The 18,668-nt window shown below is 40.8% G+C and overlaps 1 protein-coding gene across 1 annotated transcript in view; it reads left to right on the top strand.

Moving 5' to 3' along the window:
• LRRC8D (leucine rich repeat containing 8 VRAC subunit D) overlaps positions 1-18,523 on the top strand; it is a 47,152-nt gene extending 28,629 nt beyond the window's left edge. The window contains exon 3 of the mRNA XM_072343466.1: positions 13,285-18,523. Within this exon, the coding sequence (XP_072199567.1) occupies positions 13,287-15,857 (2,571 nt within the window). The 5' untranslated portion in view covers positions 13,285-13,286 and the 3' untranslated portion in view covers positions 15,858-18,523. The remainder of the gene's footprint in view (positions 1-13,284) is intronic.
• The last annotated feature ends 145 nt before the right edge of the window (positions 18,524-18,668 follow it).

Below are 18,668 nucleotides of genomic sequence, written 5' to 3' on the forward strand. Positions count from 1 at the left end.
ACTCACAATAGCATTATTACTCTTATTTATATAACTAAGATCCTGTAGTCTAAGCATTTACTTCCATGAGAGTTCTGACTTTTGTAGAAGCCACTTCACTATTACTCATTTTGTTCATTCATTCTTTTTTTGGTATGTGTACAGCCAATTGTATATATATCATTATAGGGATGGCAGTAAAGCTTTATTGCAGTCTATCTATCTTAATTTGACAAAACAAGTATCAGTGAATGTGGCCTGCTTCAGCACGTAAGCCTATGCTGAGGGCTGAGAGCTCTTATTCCCAGATTAAGCAAAAGTGGAAACCTGCTTGGAAAGCACAACTGCAGCCCATGAGGCCATTCTGCTGCTGAACAATATATGCAGCATCTCAAATAGCTAGATATAAATGGTTCTGATGTGGATGGGGTGAGTGAGCACTGTTGCAGGCTTACTTTTGAACCGTGGGGAACATAGTGATCTGAATTCCTAGCTGTAAAACGTGTGTATGTGTATGTAAGTAGCAAAATTTTCTACTAGTTTATGTCCTGCAGTGAAATCTTTGCTTAAATCGCTTCATGAAACAGAGTCACATGATAAGGAGTAATTCCAGCACACTACTAACACTTTTAAACTCTTTTTGAATGTCTTAATTTGTGACTTTTTGGGTGGACAAAATGTTGCTAATAGAGAAGATAAAAGGATTTTGTTTCTAGCCCATGGCATAGACTTAATGGTTGTTCCTGTTACGGTTGGTCAAGCTTGAAACTATTGCTTCCCTCAATAGTCCTGACACGTTATACAGTGTGAAATCTGGTGCAATTCAACTGAACTTTTGGTCTGTAATCTTTTGGAGGCAGGATATTTGGATTGCACAATGTAAGACCTCGATACGGAATAGGAAATTGTATCTTATACAGTCTAAGTATTAAGTACTAGCAGAGTGTACGTGTTTGTCTAAAAGTTACAGTTTTTGGTTTGATTACCAAGGAACTCTCACCAAGACCCAGGGCTGAGCCCTACAAAAAAGGATAGGATAAGGAGCACAAAGCATACAATACCATTATTGTGAAAGGTAGTGACATCTGATGCTTGGTATGATGAGACAGAGAGAAGACGCCCCTAGTGAGTCAGGAAGAGGGTTGCCATAAAGGTCTGTTGTATAAAGAATATTTTAACCCAGCAGTAACTCTGGCTCTCATGTTGGAGTAAGTAAAGCAGCAAGCCAGTAGGCCTATTTTGGGACAAGGCTTCAACTTTGCACTAAACATCAAGAAAGATGCGTGTCTGACTGATAGCCAGCTGTTGTACCAGCTTTTCCCTTTCTCTACTTCAAACCAAGATTAGCAGCCATGCTGTACTGCAGTAGAGGTTGGACCTTCTTGCCAGTATCGCATTGCATGTTGTTACCACGTGACAGATGACAACAGGGGGGTACTCTGACAAAATGGGTCTAACATGGAAATGTGTATGAAAAAAGGTATGTAATTGAGTTCCTCTGTGTAGGAAAAATGGTACCCACTGACATTCCCTGATGCTTACTGAATGTTTATGGAGACCAGTGAATGTGAGTGCGGTGAGTGTTGCCTTTCAGCAGTGGTGACAACAATGTGAAAGACAAGCCGTGGTCACTGTTCTGGGTGCTTGTGCATAGCTGTCACACTACAAAATTAAGAGCAGCTTGCTGAGTTCATGTGTGTGAATCAGCAGGTTACAACCAGGGAACTGTGTATAGAGCTGAATATTGGCTTCCATGCATTGAAAACAGTAGTGGCAACATTGGAATACTTGCAGAGTTTGCAGTAGGTGGGTCCCACGAATGCTCACACAGAAACACAAAGAATACTGTGCGCAAGTTTGACAGGCCCTATTGAACCAATGTGAAGTTGAATGTGACAGTTTCTTGGATTGTACCATTAGTGGTACTGAGATGTGATATCATCATTACAAGCTGGAGTCAAAATGGCAGTCTGTGGAGTGGTGATGTGTGAATTCCCCATTGAAGAAAAATTTTGAGGCATAGGTCTCAGTGGGTAAAGTGATGTGTACTGTCTTTTGGGACAGGAAAGGGGTGATCATTCTGGATTTCCTGGAACTTGGATAAACCTTCTTCTCTGACTGCTACATCACAATACTGACCAAGCTGAAGGCTCAAACGTCCAGTGTCAGGCTGGATAAGAAGACAACCTTTTCTTCACATCACAATAATGCCAGGCTTCGTATCAGTTTGAAGACCATAGAACACATTGCCTGTCTTGTCTGGACTCTCCTACCACACCCACCATATAGTCTGGATTTGGTGCCCTCTGGCTTCTGTCTGATCAGGCTGATGAAGGATAGACTGTGTGGGCAACATTTTCTCAGCAGCAGTGCTGTCATGGCAGCTGTGAAATAATGGGTCACTTCCACTGGTGCAGGTTTTTACGAGCATGACATGCAACCTCTTGTTCATTACTGGCAAAGATGCATAGTTAATGGTGGTGACTATGTTGAATAATGTCTTGTAGCTGAGAATTAGTTCTATCAAATAATGTTGTTGTGCTCTTTGTTGTAGTTTCCATGGAAATAAATAGGAGGCATAACTTTTAGAGCAGCCTGTGTGTGTATGTGTATATATACATACGTATGTATAGGGAAAAAAAAGATGCAGTATACCTGTACTCACAGGCAGCCATCTGGGTGTGCAGAGGAGATAGCAGGAACATATAAATAAAGCAACTGGCTGGTTGTCCTGATGTTCTTCACTAAATTCATGTTAAAACAGTGCCAAACATAAGAAATAGATCTGTTGATATCTAAGACTACTTGAATGATGTGATTGTGTTCACTGTCTGGGCACTTTGTGGCCATTTGGAATTATTACTTTTTGCTGAGTTATTCATTCAGATGCAAACAGGGTGCTGAAGTAACCCCTGTGTGTCTCCTGGTAGTTGCAGGTTGCCTCCAGGCTATCTTGTGCTATGTGGGGTACCAGGCTGTGCCATCCCACTGCTTAGGGAGCATCAGGTATGATTGTGTGTGCCTGTGGCACAGAGCCGGGTCAGGCTTGGATGTTAGTAAGAACCTCTCTCCCAGCTCAGTGTAATGCTAATGCTGTATGATGAGCTTGCCTTGCTGTGTACTCAAGCTTGCTCAGAGCCTTCTGGGCTCACTCAGGAAGTTACCTTCTTTAGCTGTGTATGGAAACAGTGGCAACAACAAAAAACTGGCTAATGTGTTTTCCTCCAGCAAGAGGACTACTTTGCTTTCATTTCAAGAACAGCTGGGGAGCGGTAGTTGTGCTGCTATAAAGGATGAATAACTTGCCCAAAACTAATTCAGGAGTTGAGCACCTGAGGTGAGGGGAAAACATTGCCTGCAGAAAATGAAGAGCTGCATCAGTGACCTGATTTGCCCATTTGGTCAGCCAACCAGTTTACACATCGGTTGTAGGAATCAGTCGATGGGATCCTGTGCGACTAGATAGATGGTTGTGAAGGCGGCTGCCAAGGTTATTGTGCACGTGTGGTTGTGGGTGCAATAATGGTGGCAAGGTGCTATGGACAGGAAAAGAAGCAGGAGTTGTGATGGGTGCATCTTTTCCAGGAGGCACGTACTTTGTGCTTTCACTTGTGCTGGGCTGAGCAGGTAGCTGGATGTGGGGCTGGAGCAGGGGGAAGATATACTCACAGATTGGCTAGAATCATGTTTCTCCTTTCTGCTATTTAACTGAAGTATGCACTCAAAGTTTCATTGTCCTTGATACGGCAGAAGCGACTGAAAAAGGTAAGTTTCAAGAATTTTTACATTTAATACCTTTTTCTTGAGATAGCATCATCCTCAAACCAGTAGAAAGGAGGGTGGCTAAGTATGGAGGAAAGTTGTAACTATAAACAGGTTTGTCTGGATAATAACGTTAAGCCTTTTCAAAGATAGTGCATTAAATATTAAGTTTGACTTTCTTTTTAAAGACACTGTTATTCCACTTTTTTTTTTTTTTTTTCTGGAAGCCTGGCAGTTTTTGTTTTCTTGCTTTGAATTTTACAGCCTTGAACATGCTTGTCATCGCCTAACAAATAATCGCTTTTAGATTGTAAGACTTCTGGGGCAAGGGTTGTCTGCCCACTCGCTGCTGGAGAGCCCTCGGTGCAGAGGTTACAATTCCAGCTGGAGCATTTGGGTCAAACCATAATATAAACTTAGCAATAGTAAATATTTAAATTGGAGGCTGAATTTGGGTATGTTGGTGCTGGTGATTGGCAGCATGCAACACAATTGAGCTTTACTAAGCCCTTTTGCAGAGCTGGAAGCTTGCTTGTAGGTATGCTGCAGTCTCAAGAAAGACAGTGTACGTGTCCTTTGAAACATTTATTTCTGTGTTTAATGCAACTTTTGAAAGGGATTTGAAGAAAATCCACCATAAGAAGAAAGGAGGTGATCTGAATCCATTAGCAAAATTTCAAAGAGACAGCCTCCAGGTGATGTGTGGTGTAGTGTAATTCTTGTTTTTATGCTTAAGTACTGAGAATGAAGTACACACCCTGAACCAAACAATTATGGGACTAAATGGACTTAAGTAAATAGCTTACCTCTTACAGAAAGGAGCTTAAGTTTAGTCGAGGGAAAAGAAATATAGTAATCTTAAATCTCTTGGAGGATAAATGGAGCTGAAGGCATTTTGTCCTGGCATGAAAGCACTGAAGTTTCAGCTATTGGAAGCTTGGCAGGAATGTGGAGTCATTAATAAGTCACAATTCATCTCTTGTTAAAGTTCTTACACGAGAAATCACTGTTGTTACCCATCTGACCAGTACGTCTGAAGCACAGAAGATTTATTTGCTTGATAGAGAGCAGGTAGGGATGGAGCAGCCTATCTGCTGCTGTTGGGTGTCTGGCTGAGGGATGGGATGGGGGCCACAGGGTGGGGGGAACAGGGTCAGAGGCTGCTCAGAGTACTTAGTGTGACATGGCTTTACAGCTACTCCTCGGCTTGAGTGAGGAAGTCACTTCTCCCAGGGGAGAGAAGAAGCTGCATGATGTTTAAGTAGGAACATAGTTTGTATTTTGTCCTGTTAAATGTGCTTTTGTATCCTGGTTCTCAGCTGAGCTGGCACACCTTCGCACAGATCTTGGCAGGAACAGAGGAACTCTGATATGCGAGTAGGAGACTGGTGTTACATGCAGCTTTTTGTGTTGCTGAGTGTTTTTGTCTCTGTGTGTTTTAACTTGCCTTTGTTTCAGTTTTTTTTTAGTTTAATTTAAGTGTGACCCTTTCCTACATAAATTCTTGCTAATAGAAAGTGCCAGTGTGGGCACTTTAACTACAGTGTTTCGTGTGTGTGCAAATCATATATGAAAGTTTTGTTTAATATGTAAACTGGTGAGTCACAGTGTTTGCTTTTCTGTCTACAGAGATGAACTAGCTCAGGTAGGCAACAATGGACCCTGTGCTTTCGTTAAAGGAACTTTTTGTCTGCTCCTGGCTCTGGATCTCTGTGAAGGTGCTGTAAATGTTTGAGTGCAAGGTCACTGGCACATCCATTAGAAGTAAAAAGAAGGAAAGTATTCATTCAAAATAACTGGTGTTAGTTACTCAGTAAACCTGTGTACATTCTGATGGAAATGTGGTTTGGAAATTAAGTAAATCTAGATGCCGAAGTGCTGTGAGTTAGAGTGGAGGGGTTGCTCCCTTCTGAAGAGGGGCTTTTAAAGCCTGCAGCAACATGAACATCAGTGATGCGTTTTGTTTTCTTTGGTAGGCGTTCCTTCCCTTTCTCTCTGTAAGTTTTGGGTGTGTAGTTAAAGGTACTAATATCTTCTGTAGTAAGATTTGTATCTTCACAGGCTGTGGCTTAAAAACACCAAAGGAGCAACTCAATGCCAAGTTTAATTTCTTACAGCTTTTGAAGTTGCCCCAGTTCCTGGTGAAATCCAGAACAAGATGAGACAGACTGGCAGTGTGTGTGGCTGTAGACCAGAAAAGAATATTTTTTCAGAGGAATTGCGTGAGTCAGAGAGTGCTGTTTCTACCTGACATTGAGCAATTTTATATAACAGTCTTTGTAGCCACAAGGACATACATAGGTAAAAGCAAATTTAATGTATTGATTTGTTTTGTCTTTCAGATTTATAAGCTAAAAATAAGATTTCATTATAACTTCTGTCTTTTTCCCTCCCAATTCTTGTAATGAGATTTTTTTGTGACTGAAAGCAGTCTGTAAGGGCTGGAATCACCAGATGTGCTTTTATTTTGGTGTAGTTTGCTTCTGCATCTTGATAAATTCCCAAAGTGCTCTGGCCAGTAGAAGCACCAGATGTTTGCTGTGCTCCTGCACTTCTGATGGGTGTTGGGAAAACACTGCAGAAACGTCACTGACAAGATATGAGGACAGCAGATTTTGAAAGGACAAAGGAATTAAACATTTAACACTGAAGTGCAAGCTGCCGTTATGGTCTGTGTTGTGTAACTGTTATGTTTTATGTCCATATCAGCACGGGTTAAATCAAAACTTTGAATTGCATTTGAATAGAAGTGCTTTGTGTTAAACTGTGAGTTTTGTGTGCACAAGTTAAGCTGTCTTGTTGGGATTACTAGCTTGGCTATGTGTTAAGAATTGTGCGAACTGAGATAGGAAGCATCTGCTCACTGTTCTTGTTTTTAGGTAAAAGAGAAAATGCTTTTTCAAGTTTGATCCCTGCCTATCTGTCACTGTCTCCATCACTGGTGATGTATCAGCCTTAGGTAAAAGGAGGGTAGAATTACCAGATGTCCTTTTTGCTTTTGCATCTTGCTGAATTCCTGATGTCATGTGAGCAGTGGTGCTGCTAGCAGTAAGCTAGGTTTGGTGTGGGTGTATGCAGCTATGCTAAGGCATAGTTTTGCCTTCATCCTCAAGGCCCATTTGTTACTCTGCTCTAGGGTTTCTGTAGAGAACTGTATACTGCAGAGGATTCATGTTCTCCATTAGAGAAGAAATTGCCCATCAAAGTTCTGTGTGCTCAAGGACTGTTGCTTGCAGACATGAAAAGCATAAGCTGCTGGGTCCAACCTTCACTGAACAGTTCTGGATTCCTGCCTGTTGCCCTGCTAGGTGATTTGTTATAGAATGGTAACAGTGCGTGTGATTGTCAGACCTGAGCTGTATCCCAGCTTGTTGAGGCAAGCTCTTCACTGGCTATGCAGAGGGATGCTTGAGGACCACTCTCTTTATCTGCTCATCTCCTTTTCCCAGCTCCTCTCAGAGCCTTTGTGGTTTCTGATGCTACTAACACATGAGCAAGGAGCTCAGTGTTGCTGGACATTCACCTTGAGATCTCCCTGAGCTTTTCAAGGTCAGCAACTGATTAGTCATATTCTGGAAGAGGCTGTGCCCCTCACCTGCATCCAGAAGCCTTGGGATAAATGTGACTAAAAACATAAGCTTGCACTTTTGGTCAGAGCAGCTCCTCTTGTAGGAACTTGTTCAGGAATAGCACAGCAGGCTGAGTGGGAAGTGGTTCATTTTATGTGCTCTGTGGAAACGGAACTCATGTGGCAACTGCCAACTTATTTGTGTTAATGGCCTTTGGGTGCTTTTAGGAACTACTCAGCAGTGCAGTGTTAGACTTCTGTCTTGAAAGTCATCCTTAAACAGACCTGGTGATTGGTATTGAGGAAAGACTGAGGTATGATTTGAGAGTTTATTGTTAGGGAAATTACGGCTGGTAATACTGCTTTTCAAATACCACGTTGATTACAAAACCATCTGTGTAGGAGTGATGTATAGCACTAGACTTCCAAAGAGCTAATAAACAAGGAAGATTGAGTATAAACACTTAAATAGCAGCATCCAAAAGTAGGTTAGAGTGTTATACAACCAGCTTTGAGGGGCAGAATTTTTGAAGATTTAGGAAAAAAAAAACAACAAACCAAAATGAATCATATTTTTGTAAATGGGTACTAATTTGAAACTAGTTCTCTAAAGTCAGAATCTTATTTCTGTCTCCAGCATACTGAGGCCTAACGTGTATGTGCAGCCTGAGAGGAATTGTGTTTTATTACTTGTTCATTTACTGAATTACTGTTGATCTGGTCAATATATTACATAAATATGATGATTTCCAGTTGGGGAAATGATTTACAGTCTACATCAGAGAGATGAGATATTCTGTTTCAAAGTCCAAAATTGTAATTGTGCAATTTGGGCAGTGGGGTGAAGGAGTGGAGGGGGTGTGTTGGTGGTGGGTTTTCTTGTTCTTTTATTTCTCCATGTGTTGAATGGTGCTAATCTATCTTCCTCCTTAATCATGTGACTATCAAATAACAGCAACATATTTTTCCATATGTGTGAGTGTATACATTTTACACATTTAAAAGACATTGTGAAATTCTTGTTCTGTTGCTGGGAACCTCTTTTGCCTTTTATTGCATTCTCTTTATTCAGTTATCACTAATGATGCACACAGAGCGTCATGTGGTGGTACACCATCTCTGAAGTTCTATCTTTGGGTTGAAGTACTATTAGTTTTAAGTCTTGTAATTCTTTCCATAGCAATTTGCTTAGCCTAAAGTATAAAATAGATAACCAGGGCAGATGCTTTATGTGTCTGTATGTGCAGGATACACTCATTTAGTTCCTTGTGTGAGGCATTACTTTATGAAGACTCTGGGGCTCCTTCCACTTGTCTCTGTGAGATGAACAGACAGAATGGTGCCATGGTGGCAGTGGCTGCAGCTTGTCTGTGGATCTGCTGGTGCTCGCTGCCCCTGGCTGGAGGTGGTTCATACTGTGTTCGTGGCACATCCAGGCCCAGCTGTCTTTGTAGGATACTGCAGAAGTAGAAAAGCAAAGGAAGTAGGAATGGTTGGTAGGAAGAGAGTAAAATATACAGAGGAAATAAGTAGAGCTCTATGGTGACTTGATCAAAAGCATGAAAGCAAAGCCTTTCAGTTATGGGAAAACTTTTCTTCTCTAAAATTTCCTGTGGGAAGGAAGCAAATGATTTTGGACAGGGCACTATTTTTTTCTTTATAACTAGAAGCGTGTTGGTTTTGTTTTGTTATTTTTTTTATTATTATTATTCTTGAATTCTTGACCAGTCGCAGTGACAAAGCTTATTCAAGAATCTTGTTTCTTGAGACAAAGTGCTCTTGTTCAGAGTCTTGGGAACCTGAGAGAGAAACGAGAGGTTTATGTGCTGTGATTCTGTTTTTATTTGTTTGTTTTAACTTTGAATTTGCTTTAACTTTAAAGATGCTCTTAAAGCGGGAGGGCCAGTGAATTACAGGGTCAGACAGATGAAGTTTTATCAGTAAGTACAGGAAGAAGTAGGATGTGGATAAACATTAGAGTGACATACCAATCTGCTGCTTCCTTTTCCTCTAGCTTCTGTGTTTAGGTTGAAATATTTTTTAGGAAATAACCCCAATTCATTCACTTTGTATTTCAGATTTTATACTCTGAAATAAGTTAGGAAAATTCAACAGGTTAATCACATTCTGAGCTCTATTATAACTTTTCCTTACGATTAGTGAAAGTGTGACTTACAAACTTCATTGTCACCCTTGCTGATTTTGCTTAGCATGTAACTTAGAACTGCTGTATTGTGTTGGTTAGTTCTCACTGCAGTTGCTTCTTTCTGTAATACATTGATATAATTCCAAACTAAACAAGGTGGTTTTAGTTTTAGAGCTCAATCTCATTTTAGCAGGGGAAAGGGGAATAGCATTTCTCTGCTTTGAGAATTTATGTTTTTCCTCCTTAGTGGGTGGTAAGAAGAAGCAGTTGCACTTAGAGCAATTATATTAGCTTATATATATATAAAAAAAAAAAAGAGAGATGCCCCAGTGGCTGGCAGGAGGTATTGGATCTGGATGTTCTCCTAGAGAGTCATCCAGGTTACAGAACTGGAGACAAAGGGTTTGGAGGCAAGATTATTTTCCTTAAAGTAGAGGTCTTCCATATTTTGTATAGCTGTGCAACACTGCATGTTGTACTGTAACAGGCTTGAGATAAATTTGTTCTAATACTGAACTAATGTGCTATTCTAAAAGGAGACTATGTCCCTACATTCCATATTGGAAATTGAAAGATGCTTCTCTCCAGGAACCACAGTTTGGATCTAGATCTCTGTGCCTTCTGCTGATGTTCAAGCTCTGTTCGGTGCCTTGTCAGTCACAAGGATGTGTTTTTACTGTGAAAAATCAGACATTTCATCTGCTTAGCACTTACTGAGTTGCCTGCTTACAGTTTTTGCGCTGATGTTGTAAATGGAGCCCGCAGTGGCCTTGAGGGGAGAAGACAGGACAGCGAGTCACAGCTCATGCAGTCAACCACAGGCTCAGATTTCCAGCAGTTTGCCTCTTACTTAGCTATGCCATTCCTATGGCTGGTCATGAAACCCAGCCCCAATCTAATGCCCATGAAAGGAGGTGAAAATGAGCAATGAAAATACTTCATATCAATCCAATGAATACTCCAGTTAGCAAGCTTGAAGAATAGGTAATAAAAACTTACAATAGTCTAAATTCAGAATTGGCATAGGGAAAGCCTCAAAACGTGGTAGTGGATTGGATCCATTGTTCTGAGTACCTCTTAATATTTTGACTTTTCCTGGGCATGTGCAAGTGCAAAACAAAAATTAACTTTTATGGTTAGAATTGTAGTAAAATCGAAGATAGATAAATGTAATGATGGATTCCAGGGAGAAAATAACAAAGTTGCTTACAGCTTGTCAGTCAGAACATGCCTTTGGACTGTGTGTAGGCTTGAAGTTTGCATTCTGTTTTTAAAGGCACAGAGCGTGTGACTATTTTAGATGTGTGGAAGGAAACCAGTTTTCAGATCCCAGTTGATTCTGATAACTACAGAATACTCTGCCTTTTCTGTGATGTACACAATTTTAGGCAGTAATACAATGTAGGATATTTCTAATGTCTTTTGTAACTGAAAATTTTTGCCCACAGAAGAACTATTTTGACATCAGTAACTTGCTCAGAGAGAATATATGCTCAGAGCAATGGATATGGTGTTTCTGAGTGTAAAGCTCCTGTTACATTATGCTGACTACAGCCTCACGAAGAGGATTGCACAAGCTCTAACCTTTTTTTGAAATAGTTGTGTGTACAACAGAGGTCTGACAGGCAGTTTTTAGCTTTAGCTTTTTAAAATTGCTCTTCCAGTTCTTCCCAATTCTAGATGAATTAGGACCTGTTTCTTCTGAATTGTACTTGTTTCTTCGTTGCTTTGACTGCTTGGAGCAGACAAGGGTGCAGTGGTTGGGCTGCAGTGCTTTAAGCCAGATGTTCTCATGGCAAAAGCAAAAAAAAATCTTTCATTTGGTGAGAGGAGTTCCTGTAGACAGCATGCATGTCTGGTCCTCTCTGTGTTGGCACTCGTGTTGATGCTTAAGCAGCTGAGTGGAGGGGAAATTCATATGGATGGTGAGATGGATGAGCCCATGATAAAAGCATCCATGCAAGAAGTGGCTGTTTGTGTTCACCTGTCCTGGACAGGCAGCTGTTGTGCCTTCAGTGCAAGGAGGGCCAGGGCCCTTCAAAATGTCTGTTCACATTAGCACAAATGGCTCATGCTGTTATTCCACACACTGTTGTTACCTGAATACCGAATGTTCTGTGTAGCAGTTCTGGGCTCATCTACTGTGACTCCATCTAGGTAAGCGCTGGGAGATGTGACGGCAAGCAGGAGTTTGTAGCTAACATTATGCAGAGAGGGTGAGACTCTGACAGCTGCAGACTTGCTGCTCTGTGTCCCTCAGCACTTCCTACAGCAGCTGCAGGCCTACAGCAAAGGGAGTGAGGAAAGCTGTGCTGCAGGGAGCATTACAAGACTCCATCAACTTATGTTGGTGAGGAAGGGGTGATGGATATTCATTTTCCTAATGAAAAACAAGCAGAGAGATCTAGAAGTTCCTTCTGCCCATTTTCTGAGCAACTGGGATGTGACTTGCCACCATGCAGTGAGCATGTACTGCAGTGAGGTGTAGCTGTCCCTTCTCTGGCTATCTTCACCGGGCTGCACATTGTGCAGGTGCACAACTGGTAAAAGTTTGCAGGAGGAGAGCGGGGGATGGATCCTACCCTATGGTTGAGGTGATGCTTGCATTGTGAGCTCCTTGCTGGGGTCTGTAACAGTGAGAAATGTGTGCTGAAAATAATGAGACCATGGTCTTGCATATTTATGGTTATGGTAGGAGTTGTGTTGTGCAAGTCTGTACAAACTAGTGTGCTGTAAGTTATAAGTAATGAATCTGATGCATCTTTATGCAGTCTGCTGTGATCTCATGTTCTGCTCAGTTGTTCTCTCAACCAAAGGGTGATAATGTACATCCTATCTTCTTCCTCACTCCATGTGTTACGTACAAGCTGCCTATTTTAGAAGCGGCAAATTTGGATTATGAGTTCAGCAGTTAAAATGATGATTTTACCACATTCTGCTTGCACATGATGCTTTTTTTTTTTTTTTTTTTTTTTTCCCCTTTAAAACAAAACAAAACAAAAAAAACCTGAGGGTGGCAGCCCTGCTTATGGCAGGGGTTTGGAATTAGACGATCTTTAAGTTTCCTTCCAATCCAAGCCATTCTATGATTCCTTAATTGGGGAAAAAATATTTGTATACGTTACCATTTGATTTCAGTATAAAACATGAAAAAACAGGCTAAAAAAAAATTGTATTAGGTTTTCACATAGTAAAGGCAAGATATTCTCTTGTGGGGTGATACTTAAGGTGAGAGATTAATCCATGTAGTAGTCAATGTGGATGCTGAATAGCAAGAAGTGGGAGATTACTGTGTTAGACAGTAAGAAACGAGAGGCCTTGCTCATAATGGTACAAGAAACCTAAAATGTGCTGTGCAAGTCACAAGCAATATACAAAGCATCTAGCAAATGCTGTCTACTTTGTTTAAATACAAGGTCCTACAAAAACAGCTAATAGTGAGTTTCATGTTTTCAAAGACTCAAGCAGTCATTTTTACTGAGTCAGATTTTATGCAATGTAGTCACTTTTTTTCCTTTTGTTGCTAATATATATCAGCTACAGATCTTTTCAGTTGCACAGACTTAGTGCTTGTACTGTGAAAGGGGAAGTCTACATAAATGTCATTTGGCCTGAAGTGAGAATCTTTCTGTTTTGATGCTAAAATAATGAGTCATTTCCGTACGTATCCCTTGAGAGATCCCTGTTGAGTGAAACAATAGACAACGTGTGATATCCAACAAAATATAATGAAAACATACGTTTTTTGAGGACTTGTATATCCATGGTATGATTGTTTTTCAAATGGGAAAATAACCTGCTCACTGGTTTCATTTTTGTTTTCTTGTAGGAATGTTTACCCTTGCAGAAGTTGCATCGCTCAATGACATCCAGCCAACCTATCGTATCTTGAAACCATGGTGGGATGTGTTTATGGATTATCTAGCGGTCGTGATGTTAATGGTTGCCATTTTTGCTGGAACCATGCAACTGACCAAAGACCAGGTGGTCTGCTTGCCAGTTTTGCAGTCTACTGTAAACTCAAAAGCACAACCCAGCACATCAGGGAAGGCTGACTTTACCACTGTTGAAACAACCACTGGTCAAGGAGAAGAAGCATCAGCGAGAACGGTTTCTTTTGGAAGTGCCCCTACTGTAACACCTGATGTACCTCTGAGCAGAGCTACCTCTCCTCAGTATCAACCCACTGAATCAAGCCAGGAGCCGAAGAAGGAGCAGAAGGATTCTTCAGGCCGTAAAACAAATTTGGATTTTCAGCAATATGTATTTATTAACCAGATGTGCTATCATTTGGCTCTTCCTTGGTATTCAAAGTATTTTCCCTATCTCGTTCTCATCCATACCATTATTTTAATAGTCAGTAGCAATTTTTGGTTCAAGTATCCCAAGACCTGCTCAAAAATTGAGCATTTTGTGTCCATATTAGGGAAGTGCTTTGAGTCCCCCTGGACTACAAAAGCACTGTCTGAAACCGCATGTGAGGACTCTGAGGAGAACAAACAGAGATTAACTGGTGCCCAGTCCCTGCCCAAGTACGTTTCCACTAGCAGTGATGAAGGAAGCCCAAGTGCCAGCACACCCATGATAACAAAGTCTGGCTTCAAATTTTCAGCTGACAAGCCAATGATTGAAGTTCCCAGTGTCACTATTCTAGATAAAAAAGATGGAGAACAAGCCAAAGCTCTGTTTGAGAAAGTCCGTAAGTTCCGGGCTCATGTGGAGGACAGTGATCTGATTTACAAACTGTATGTTGGCCAGACTATCATCAAGACTTTCAAGTTTATATTTATACTCTGCTATACTGCAAACTTTGTCAACACCATTAGTTTTGAACACATCTGCAACCCAAAAGTGGAACACCTGATTGGCTACACACAGTTTGAATGTACGCACAACATGGCTTACATGTTGAAGAAGTTGCTTATCAGCTATATTTCTCTCATTTGTGTCTATGGTTTTATCTGTCTATACACACTCTTCTGGCTGTTCCGAATACCCTTAAAAGAATATTCCTTTGAAAAGGTCAGAGAAGAAAGTAGTTTCAGTGATATTCCCGATGTCAAAAATGACTTTGCGTTTCTTTTGCATATGGTGGATCAGTACGACCAGCTTTATTCTAAAAGGTTTGGTGTCTTCTTGTCAGAGGTAAGTGAGAACAAACTACGTGAAATTAGTTTAAACCACGAATGGACTTTTGAGAAGCTGCGGCAACACGTGTCCCGCAATGCCCAGGATAAGCAAGAGTTGCACCTTTTTATGCTATCGGGGGTCCCTGATGCAGTCTTTGATCTGACGGATCTGGATGTGTTAAAACTGGAGCTGATTCCTGAAGCAAAAATCCCAGCAAAAATCTCTCAGATGACAAATCTTCAGGAGCTTCATCTGTGCCACTGCCCTGCAAAGGTTGAGCAGACTGCCTTCAGCTTCCTCCGGGACCATTTGAGATGCCTTTATGTGAAATTCACAGATGTCGCAGAAATTCCTGCGTGGGTGTATTTGCTCAAAAACCTCCGTGAATTGTACTTGATAGGCAACTTGAACTCTGAAAACAATAAAATGATAGGGCTTGAGTCTCTTAGAGAGCTGAGACACCTTAAAATTCTCCACGTGAAGAGCAATTTGACCAAAATCCCCCCCAATATCACAGATGTGGCACCGCATCTGACAAAACTGGTCATTCATAATGACGGCACTAAGCTCGTGGTACTGAATAGCCTTAAGAAGATGATGAATGTTGCGGAGTTGGAACTGCAGAACTGTGAACTGGAGAGAATTCCCCATGCCATCTTTAGCCTCTCTAACTTACAGGAACTGGATTTAAAATCAAATAGCATACGCACAATTGAAGAAATCATCAGTTTCCAGCACTTAAAAAGATTGACTTGTTTAAAGCTGTGGCACAATAAAATAGTCAACATTCCTTCCTCCATTACCCACGTAAAGAACTTAGAGTCTCTTTACCTCTCCAATAACAAACTCGAATCCTTACCAGCCGCAGTGTTCAGTTTACAGAAACTTAGATGTTTAGATGTAAGCTACAACTCAATTGCAATGATTCCAGTGGAAATAAGTTTGCTTCAAAATCTGCAGCATTTTCACATCACGGGAAACAAAGTCGACGTTTTGCCAAAACAGTTGTTTAAATGTGTTAAATTGAGGACTTTGAGTCTGGGACAAAACTGTATTACCTCAATCCCAGATAAAGTTGGTCAACTGTTGCAGCTGACTCATCTGGAACTGAAGGGAAACTGCTTAGACCGTCTGCCAGCCACGCTGGGGCAGTGTCAGCTTCTCAGGAAAAGTGGGCTTGTCGTGGAAGATCACCTCTTTGACACTTTGCCCTTGGAAGTTAAAGAGGTATTGAACCAAGACACAAGCATTCCCTTTGCTAATGGGATTTAAGCTGAGGTGAAATGCTTGAGTAGCTATCTTCCAAACAGCAAATGCGAAAAAGTGTGGCTATTGTGAGACCATGCGTCTTTAGAAAGCAGAATTCCTTGGAAGGCAAGGCTACTAGTGGGATTATAAGAGATGTAACCGAGTGTTCAATGTTTGCAGTGTTTTAAAAAGATTATTTCCAAAATTTCTGGGAGGATAAAAAGAACCTTAATAATCTCAATTCTTTTTTTTCCTTAAATTGTTTGTAACCTGGATGCTGCCGCTTTTGAATGTTTACAAATTTGCTTGCCTGCTTAAAGTAAATGATTAAATTGATGACCTTTTCTTACTATGCAAGTTATTCTTTAAGGTCTGGATTTACTTTAGTGCATTGTGGGAGGAAAAACAAAGATAAGTGTTGTATATGGGATGGTTCTAACAGCACTTGAAACACACGTTGGTGTGTTGTTAGTGTTTAGCCATTCTCAGCAAATGAAGCCACCAGTTTCCTGCACAAAGGTATGTGGCTTGCATGGGGACAAATGTGTTTGCCCTCATTCTTAAGGTCTCATGGTTTTGGATGAGATTTGTCTATGACCTAGTGTGACTCCCTCAGAGCTGCGAGGACCTGTCCTGTTCTACGGCTCCTCTACCCCAGCTTCCTTAAGGCTTCTTTGTCCCGAGTGTCAGGGGCTGGTAGGAGGGGGTGTAGTTCCACTGGCCTTCCAAGCTGGGGATAGTTCTGACGTTTGAACTGTTCTGCATGGTAACTTTTGAGAGGCATTAAACAGCAGGTGATTTAATTGCTGGTGTTTTGCTTCTCTTCGGAGTTTCCTTCTGGGAAACTTGAGACGTTTTACAAGAGTCCGTGATTGTTTTGTTTCACAGCCCTTGCCTAGGAACAGGGTTGTCTGCTCTATTATTTTCCAGACTAATACAGAGACTTAGAATTACCCAAACATGATTTAGCTTTATCACCTATTGTAGCATATCTTCCGCACATAGACTTTAACTGTAGGTACCCTTACCCCAGCCCCAGTAATTTGATATGTTTTGAACATTTATGCACTGTTAGAAAACCCTAAATGTGTGCCAGATAAGTCATCAAATAAAGAAAAAAGCAGACAGCAGTGAGCGTGGGATTTTTTTGTTTGGTTGATTTTGTTGATGTTGGGGTTGTTGGTTTTTTTTCTTGCTGTTTTTTTGTTGTGTTGTTTTTTTTTTTTTCTTTTTTTCTTTTTTCTTTTAACTGAGCTTACATTGCCAGAACCATTAAAGAAATACAATCCATTAAATCTGCAAAATCATCAGTTGTAAATCCTGGCCATTTACATTCCATGTGTGCAGAAAAGAAGTACTATGCTGGGAGATGATTACATGATTACTCATGGTTTAAACACAATTCTCTATTGTAGTGCGGTCAGGACTGAACTAGTCTGACGTTCAAGGGACGGTTCTTCTCACACACAAATCCTCATGTACAGCAATTTCTGTTGCAGCTTCACCAGAGCTGCCCTGACTTACACCACTATTAACGAGGGGATAGTTTAGGCCTGGGGGCATTGAGCAGTCAGAAGTAATTTAAATACTGCTCTTACGATTCTTGCACATTTTATTGTTAATCATTTACTATTAGTCATGCTGGGGTGACTGTTCTCAGCTGTAGGTAGCAGTCTCCAAATACATACCTACACCATATGTGTATCAGAAGACTGGTTAATGAACATTGGTTTTCCCACTTTTGGTATACGGTCTGTTTTCTCCTTGCCAGCTGCTGGTAAACTTGGGATGTTGACAGTTGTGCAGCACCAAGGCACAGGTTTGGCAGAACACTTGCAGTTACTGATCTCTTCTCCTCTTTTCTCCACTGGGAAATGTTTGTGCTAATTCTCAGATGATTATTATTATTTTTTTTTCAACTAGGAGTTGTTAAGGCTGCGGTGGATTTTTTTTGTTGTGCTTTTAAGAAACTCTTTCACATGTTCAATTTTTTTGCACATAGATCACTTTAAAATTGCTGGACTAATAACCCTTAGAAAAACTGTGGAAAATAATATTGGTGTATGCATTGTGTTTGCTGTTGACTGTCATTTCAGTTTCCAAGAAATTGTGTGTAGGAGGGAGGAAGAGTTGGAAGATGGCAAAGTAATTAAAACCTTTAGAACTATTTTTGTACTTTTTAAATTTTTTTTTTTCCCCTTAATTTAATAGCAGCGTCACACAGAACACAGCCGCAGGCTGATCCTGCTTTTTTAAAAGGCTTTTTTGGATGTTCTGATGCTCCTAGTGTCCCTACCGTTGTTCAAAAATAAGCCCGTGTTCACTTAATATGAGTACAGTATGAATAAATTAGATCCCTGTATGATTAGTCGTTAGCCGATTGTACTCATTTAGGCAACTTCCTCCAAATAAGCGTGTTTTAACTTCAGGCTTGTGATGCTTACTTAGCAGAACCTCCATTCCTGTTTTTAGGAGAACCTTCTCAGCATGGGGAGGAATTGCCCATCTTCCCCAGGTCGCCTCCTTCCCCATTCCTTCCTCCTCTCTGTGACTGTTTATAATGTTCCCGTTTCCTGCCTGTCAACTGACACACTCTTGCTTTAAGGTCTTGGAAGTTCATCTCCTTTCCATGTAAGGCATGTGAAACATATTTTGCATTTCTATTTGATTTAATAAATAAGATGTTCATATCTTCTTCTAATCTATTCTTTGTGGGGGGAAAACATGTTTGCAGAGTGAAGTCTCCGATTTCAAGTATCTTATGTTGAACTTGCTCTCTGGTGCCTGTAAGTTAAAGGAGAAGTTGTAAGGAGTTCCTAGTAAATTCTGCAGGAA

The sequence above is a fragment of the Excalfactoria chinensis genome, chromosome 8, assembly GCF_039878825.1.
Source record: "Excalfactoria chinensis isolate bCotChi1 chromosome 8, bCotChi1.hap2, whole genome shotgun sequence".
Taxonomy (NCBI): Eukaryota; Metazoa; Chordata; class Aves; order Galliformes; family Phasianidae; genus Excalfactoria; species Excalfactoria chinensis.